General features: G+C 35.9%; 1 protein-coding gene across 4 annotated transcripts; it reads left to right on the top strand.

The window, feature by feature from the left end:
- The first annotated feature begins 244 nt into the window (after window positions 1-244).
- LOC133677262 (uncharacterized) lies at window positions 245-7666 on the top strand. Of its 4 annotated transcripts, XM_062099183.1 has the most exons (15): window positions 245-594; window positions 783-852; window positions 1089-1190; window positions 1285-1566; window positions 1676-1935; window positions 2677-2830; window positions 3148-3257; window positions 3382-3469; window positions 3892-4224; window positions 4303-4377; window positions 5060-5667; window positions 6301-6409; window positions 6528-6707; window positions 7111-7298; window positions 7453-7666. In XM_062099183.1, exons 4-14 carry the CDS (start codon window positions 1399-1401, stop codon window positions 7285-7287), a joined length of 2262 nt encoding a protein of 753 aa, XP_061955167.1. In that variant the 5' UTR covers window positions 245-594; window positions 783-852; window positions 1089-1190; window positions 1285-1398; the 3' UTR covers window positions 7288-7298; window positions 7453-7666. The 4 variants fall into 4 exon arrangements, with proteins under 4 accessions (XP_061955167.1, XP_061955166.1, XP_061955168.1 ...); XM_062099182.1 differs by having other exon boundaries at window positions 247-594; window positions 7111-7666; XM_062099184.1 differs by lacking the exon at window positions 1089-1190 and having other exon boundaries at window positions 247-594; window positions 7111-7666.
- Window positions 7667-7907: the final 241 nt, after the last annotated feature.

Genomic DNA, 7907 nt, shown 5'->3' on the forward strand with positions numbered 1-7907 from the left:
AGATAATTAGCCAATTCCATTGGTTGAGCTCTTAATTATGATAAACTAATACCTTCAATCAACAAAGTAGTTCCATATGGCCGGCAACCATTTTCAATCATTACTGCTACTCGAAAACATCAGCAATTCTATGTGCTCGGCATAATCCAAGAAGAACAATTTTATAGCTCACTATATTTGGTTGGAATCTTCCAGTTAGCATGTTTACCAACAGCCCAATATCTGTATTCATCATTCCATCTCTGTACAAAGACAAAATTGGTGACTATATTCAATGCTGAGGTCCTTTTTTAGGTTAGACTTAAGGCTGGGACTTGGGAGAGACGAGAGGTAGAGAGAACGTTAGAAGAAAATTGAGTTCCCAAAAACAAAATTATAATATCAATTCTTTAATTTCCAAAAATCTCAAATGCAATAATGAAATTTACTAGCCCTAAAGAGAAAATTAAAACCACGAGTCGGAAGCCCGGTTCAGTTAGTCCAAGACTGTGCTCAGCCCATACGACCCGCCTGTAACGATGTTAGTCAACCTAAATAAATAAATAACCACCGCGCTTCATTTTCTTACAGACCTTTCGATGTCTACCTCTTCAGGTATTTTCCCTTACTTTCTCGCATTTTCTCCCTGATTCTTGGTAATCGAATTCGTCAATTCTGCTTTTCTTTTTCTATGAAATGCCCTTTTGATTTATTGGATTCGCTCCTGCTTCGGATTTTGTTTTGGGTTTTATGAATCGTTAATCATCTGGTCAAATTCTTGATCTAAAATGTCATATTTACAGTATTGTGGAGATGAAAGAAAGGAATACTACTTCTACGCTGAGACGAGTCTTAGTTAATTGTGCTACCCAGGTTTGTTTTGTTTATGAAATCAAGTATGGATATGTTTTATATAAAAAATCACTGTACATCAATTTTTTAGCATTGTTTTAGTTCCTGTAAATGTGGAATGTGGAAAAGACGTGTTCTTTGGTCTTATGTTTGATAGATGTGAAAGAAGTGTAAAGTGTTAATTTGATTGAATATATATATATATATATATATATATATATATATATATATATATATATTGATTATATGTATTGTAGGCAAAAGAATACGGGGGATGTGTTGCGGCAAGGGTTCCAGAGATTGAGCGTGATATGTGTTTGAAAGAATTTCTTGCCCTAAAGAATTGCATGCAGAATACAGTATGAAGCTTGAGTTTTTGAAGAAAGTGAACATTCTTGCTATTTTGCTTCTTTTTTTAGGATCTGCTCAAATTTATATCCTTTTGCTTGGCAGATTAGAGGAAAGGCTTGAGGGTCTCATATCTTTGATACCTTGTGGGCAGACACTGACTAGTGCAAGCATAATCTTAGTAGCTTGAATTTGAGAGGTGAAGAATTTAGGTCAGGGATGTCTGCGAAAGCATCAAGTTCGCAGCTTAGTGTTAGTTCAAGTGGGTCTGGAGGGTTGTCGCATGTTTATATTCAGCACCCTCCTTTACGATGTAATGCGCCAGGAACAAGGGGTTTATTTTATGATGATGGAAATAAGCTACTGATCTCTCCAACATCTGATCAGGTAATCAGATGTTAAAATCAGCTATTCAAAGCTCATTTGCATTGACATGATATTCTAAATGATTGTGGATTATTTGTTTTGAAATTGATTTTTTTTTTTGGTAATTCAGGTTTTTTCCTGGAAAGCTGTACCCTTTGATCCTCATGTTGCACCTACCTCTGATTCAATAAGTGAAGGGCCTATCCTATCTATACGGTATTCTTTGGATGCAAAGATCATAGCAATCCAGAGATCCAGTCTAGAGATACAGTTTTTTCATAGGGAAACTGGACAAAACTTTTATCACAAGTGTAAGCCAGAGTCAGATAGTATACTGGGGTTTTTTTGGACAGATTGTCCGCTGTGCGATTTTGTACTAGTAAAAACCAGGTAAGACGCCCTCTTTTTGTTTAATGTGGTTATGAAAGAAAAAAACATATTTTGTTCGTCTTAAATTTGTTAACTCTTCAATGTGTTTATTTTCCTTCAATTCTTGCTCAGAGAGGGAAAAAAATAAGGAATCAGTTGAAACTTGGGTATTATGAGAAGGAAATGGATTTGTATTTTTTTGTTCTATTTGAACTTCCAGCCATAATTTTTCTTTGTGAGATTCAAATTTGAAATCTAGCCATGCTGAACATAATACCAGAAAAATTCCATACCTCGCTATCTACACCTTTGATGGGTTTGTTGCTACTGAGACGAGGAAATTCTGTTTTCTAATATGCTAAAGATTGAGATCTTCATTGCAGAACTCTCTCTCTCTCATATATATATACATTGCATAAACCCCAAATCACACTCAGGGGTCTCCTATATATATATATATATATATATATATATATATATATATATATATATATATATATATATATATATATATAGGAGACCCCTGAGTGTGATTTGGGGTTTATGCAATGTTAGGGGCATTTTATGGCACAGAGCTGTTTGCACATGGCTATTGGTTCAAACAAAATAAATAAAAAATAGAAATAGAGATAGATAGTTTCTCTAGCAATAGCTTCTTTAGTAGCACTCACTTCTATTCGATTTTGTCCAGACTTGGTTCAGTCTTTATATGCCATTAAGATCTTTCCTTTTGATTTCACTAAATTGGAGTTTTAATCGCAGTGGGCTGGATTTGCTCGCCTGTGATGCTGAATCAAAATCACTTAATGTTGTAGAGACAAGGAAATTGAATGTGAGCTGGTATGTATATACACATGAGAGTCGATTGGTTCTTCTTGCTTCAGGAATGCAATGCAAGACCTTCAATGGATTCCAGGTATGCCAAATTTTCATCACTGGCTTCAATTGTAATTGGTTATTGGCTGAATTTTTTTGGGCCGTGCACTGTGTACATAGCATTTCTGGAAATTAAAAAATCAAGCATTAACCTTGATTTCATGGGCTATGGTTTCTATAAAAGAATGTCGAGAAGATGCTGACTTGTTCAATTCTTTAGGGCATGTATTAGAAGAGCTTATTCAATGTTTGACACTTTGAAATGGCTATCAGTTAAAGCTGCTTCATGGTTATGATCACTTTCTTTACTTGAAGATTCTTCTGAAAATCTGACAAGTTTGTTATTATTTTGTTCAGCTTTCATCTGCTGGGATTGTTCGCTTGCCGAAGTTTGAGATGGTAATGGCCAAATCTGAGGCTAACAGCAAGCCTGTCCTAGCAGATGAAGATGTCTATATTGCAACCATGTAGGTTATTTGGTACTCCGATTGCTAATAGCTTAATACATATAACTTGTTCATTGACATTTTTCACCAAGAAAAGAATGATTTGTTTGCTTATATTGATGTTAAAACTTTTCAACATTGTCAGCTATGGGAGGATTTACTGCTTGCAAATTGACAGAGTTGCAATGCTACTTCATTCTTATAGATTTTATCGAGACGCTGTTGTACAGCAGGTAATTCGTTTCTCTTATTTTCTTTTCTCTGTCTCTGGTAAGCTTGGATTTTTTGTGAATAACAATTAGTCACCTAATTTTTTTTCAAGAACAGAACTGGTAGAATTTTGGAAGGTGACTGTAGAGTTGAGGAACATGCTTTGTTGCACTCTATTTAATAGGTGAAAAGTTGAACTTGATACTTATCTGTAAATTGTTAGTTGCATGAATGAGTGTTCCTGTACCTGATTTTTGGTCCCTGATTAATGTATGAGTACCTTTCCATGGATCATAGCATTCTTATAGTTATGACTAACTTGTTGAAACTCCCAATTTTTCCAAGAATTTTGTGCCTCTTTGTGTCATCTAAATACTAGACTTCTTACATAATAAGACACAAATCAGTTGCTAGAATCTGAAATGGTAATGTGCCTTTTTTGTAGGGTTCCTTGCCAATATATTCAAACAAAGTTGCTGTTAGTGTGGTTGATAATGTACTTCTTATCCATCAAGTGGGTGCTAAGGTTGTAATACTCTATGACATATTTGCGGATTCTCGATCACCCATTTCTGCTCCACTTCCCCTACTGTTTAGGGGTTTCCCCAGGTCTAATACTTCTTCCTCTCGATCTACTGCAAAAGATATTGAAATTCCAGAGGCCAACACAAGTGATTCTGAAGCAATTATTTACGGAGATGATTGGACATTTCTTGTTCCTGACCTTATATGTGATGTTTCTAATAAGCTTTTATGGAAGATCCATTTAGACTTGGAGGCAAGTTTAACCTGTTCTATAGTGCTTTTTATTTCCCCGCATAAATGATATCTTGTAATTAGATTCTTTTGCTTGCAGGCAATTTCTGCAAGCAGCTCTGAAGCTCCATCAGTGCTTGAGTTCTTGCAACGACGGAAGTTGGAAGCTAGTAAGGTGGATGCCTTTCTTACATTTTGATATGCTCTTTCATTGTTGTAAGGGATATTTATAAGAAAATGAAATCAATTACCCAAAATAAAACCTAAATTAGTCATTTTCAATGGTGGATCTTCAATAAAATTTTAGGGATGCAAGAGAATGGCTAAAGTACAAGCTCGTAGTTTGTATTGGCAGTCAATTTTACCCATGTCAATCTTAGACAACAAATTTTGTCAAAACTCAAAAAAACAACAGTTTAAATTTTAAAATTTTTGTATTAATTTTGATGATCTAATATAGAGAACATCTTGTATAAACACTATTCTTGTGTGAGAGAAAGGAAACAATATTTTGAAAACACTCTTTTTAAGGAAAAAGTAAAATTGAAACCAAGGGACGAATTGCAAATAAATTTGGAGATGCAGGGACTGGATTGAATGATTTGAAAAATATAGCGACTCAAATGTTTGTAACCAAACTGTTAAAGTAAATGAAAATCCTAGGGGAGGCTGCTGCCCTCCTGTCTCTATGAGGATCCACCACTGGTCATTTTGACAAGAATAAAATATATGAGAATCAGCTAAAGGAGAAGTTACTACAAAGTGGATTTATTTTTTATGCTTTATTGCATTCATTCAATAGCCTTTCTTAAATATGATCTCTTATTGATTCGCTGGGGCTAATTGTTGTGTTTCAGGCCAAACAGCTGTGCTTGGCAATAACACGCAATGTTATTCTTGAAAGGAGACCAGTGTCCACGGTTGCCAAGGCGATAGATATACTGCTTATGTCTTATTCCCTGTCACTCAAGACAGGCAGTTATCTCAAGGGAATAAAAACAGAGAAAACCTCACATTCTGCTGGGACACAAATTGGTATCCCGCGATCTGGTGCCAGTGCATCTACAGGAGAAGTTGATGCACATGGAACATCCACCAAACACCAATCTAGTGCCATAGTTGACAATGAATCTCTGAATAGATCTGGAAACTCCTCAACTTCGGACTCTGAGGACAATACCCAATTCAACTCATTAAAAGCAAACCTGAAAGTGAACAAGGAGAAATTATCAAGTGGTGCTGAGAGTTCTAGCTCTGAAGTTTACCCGTCATCTTTACAATCTCAGAATCTTGGACCAAGCAACAGTCCATTAAATGCTAGTGTTTCTGAAAGGCAGGAGTCTCAACTTATGTCTCCAGCAATTTCAACTGATGAGATGTATAGCTTACTGTTTGCTCCAGTTGAGGAAGAGATGGTGGGGGACCCATCTTACTTGGTTGCCATCATTGTAGAGTTTCTTCGTAGGTATGTCATTCTTTATATTTGACTCACAGCTCTGCAATGTTTCTAATGTAATTAAAATGGGTCTTACATATGTGCAAAGTGATATCATATTCTTATCAACCACTGCGTGTATGTTTATGCAAAGCTACTTCATAATGTGGAACTGGGTAACTTTAAGCCATTCTGGTTTTGCAGTTGTGTTAGCCAGCCTGTCAGGTACAACATGAAAGAAAGATAATGTGCCTTGTCTAGTATGTTTGAGCTCCTGTTAATATATATAAAAAGAATTAAGTGAAATGCATAATAAAATTCAACAATAATGCAGGCTGGTTTGTTGTTATATTATAGAATGCAGAAACAATTGTTGACTGGGTAATTATCTCTCAATTGGACCAGTTCAGAAAATAGTCAACTTGGTGATTTTCTTTCATCCAATGGACTGGGGAACTTGGGTTTTTGAAAGTGTGTATTTGATGGTTCATGTACCTATCATGTAACTTGAGCCAGGCAAGTGACTAGAAAGATGAACTGAAATGAAAAAGTATTTGGGAAAGATTGATGTAGTTTTGTTTTTCTTTTTATTTTGCTCGTTTTGATATCTACTTATGTATATTAGGCTCGCACCTAATGACAGACTTAATTCCAATGTTGCAGTGCAAGTTCAGAAAAGATTAAAGTTCAACCAAACATCTATGTGCTGACAATACAACTTCTAGCACGCAATGAGCGATATGCAGAACTCTCATTGTTCATCATAAACAAGGTTTTGAAACATCATCTAAAAGTGTGCTTATGAAGTATTGAAATCTCTTGAATAGTCATGAAAGCTCTCTATTTTATGTTTAAACCCTTTTTTAACGAGTGCAACTGTTTCATTACAGATTCTTGAACCCTCAAAAGAAGTTGCAATGCAGCTCCTAGAATTAGGTCGTCAAAATTCCCAGATTAGGAAGCTGGGTCTAGACATGCTGAGACAGCTCTCTTTGCATCATGACTACGTGTTGCTACTAGTTCAAGATGGGTATTATCTTGAAGCCTTGCGTTATGCTAGGAAGCACAAGGTAATTCTAGACTACCAACTTCAGGAATAGATGTGAATGTGCTTCGCTAAATGAGTTGTTTTTTAAAACTTTGGTATGGAAGCAGCAGCTATTGTTGCATTCATGATCATGCGATTACTTTGCGTTTGCTTCATGCGTGCATTTATTGATCAGAGAATCAATTATTGTGAGAGTTTTTTGTATTCTTTATTTCCTTTTCTTTCTTTTTTCTTTCTTTTTTAAGTTTCCAGCTGAAGCATGGGGGGAGATGTTGTGTTATGCTGAATAAAACCTGCTGTGTATTTAATTGAGCAAAGAGAAAATGTCTTTAGTTGCTATTGTTAAGCAATTTTATCTTAAAGCTCAAATATTAGATGGAAAGGATTTCAATCGTTCCTGACAAAACAGTCCATTCATTGTCCAGGTTGTGACTGTCCGGCCATCATTGTTTCTTGAAGCAGCTGTGTCTTCCAATGATTCTCAACTCCTTGCTGCAGTGCTGAGATTCTTTTCAGATTTTACTCCAGGATTTAAAAACACTACCGACTGCCATGGATACTGTCGGATTCTCAAGGAGATGAACTCAGATGTAGCTGTTTGAATGTCAGCCCGGTATCCACTTGTAACTCTAGAACGTCAAAATAAAAATTTATCCTTGGATAATGACCAAAAATACTTTAATATTCTACCCTTTCTATTCACGATCCCAGGTCCACCACTGACCATGTGTTTATTTTTGTTCGGAATATTTGTTATGTCCAACAAGGTTCTTGTTCTCTCTTTGCTTCTGGACTCGCTGGCGGCCTTTAAATTTGGGTAGGGTGTGCAGAATCCCAATCAGCACATTATTCTGTTTGGGGGTAAGAAACGCATTGACCCTCTATCCTCAGCCAGCAAGAGAAATGATCAGAACTTGCAGGCGACTGTTTCTATTACCTGAAAACCATTTTCACAATTTTTATGAAGTAATTTTGCTGTAATATGTCCCTATGCTTCCTTTGATTCTATATTGAACATGCGATTCCAAATATATTCGAAGTGGATAATGATGAATCCTGGAGCATGCTTGCCCATCCATAAACATTGATGGTGATGGTGAATCAAAAGGGTGTTCTGGTGAAAAATGGTGCTCCAATGATTACATGAATGTCATAGATGGTGACAATTTAAAGCTAGGTTCGATTTGTTTTTAAATTTTAGATCTAGCTTTCAATTTGTTCT

This window comes from Populus nigra, chromosome 17 (genome assembly GCF_951802175.1).
Source record: "Populus nigra chromosome 17, ddPopNigr1.1, whole genome shotgun sequence".
Classification (NCBI taxonomy): Eukaryota; Viridiplantae; Streptophyta; class Magnoliopsida; order Malpighiales; family Salicaceae; genus Populus; species Populus nigra.

What these genes read in the sequence shown, in the direction of transcription:
- LOC133677262 (XM_062099183.1), top strand. Translation starts at nt 1,399, where the DNA reads ATGTCTGCGAAAGCATCAAGTTCGCAGCTTAGTGTTAGTTCAAGTGGG. An exon ending in TTTGTACTAGTAAAAACCAG is followed by an intron (nt 1,936 to 2,676) that starts GTAAGACGCCCT and finishes TTTTAATCGCAG; the next exon opens with TGGGCTGGATTTGCTCGCCT. An exon ending in ATTGTAGAGTTTCTTCGTAG is followed by an intron (nt 5,668 to 6,300) that starts GTATGTCATTCT and finishes CCAATGTTGCAG; the next exon opens with TGCAAGTTCAGAAAAGATTA.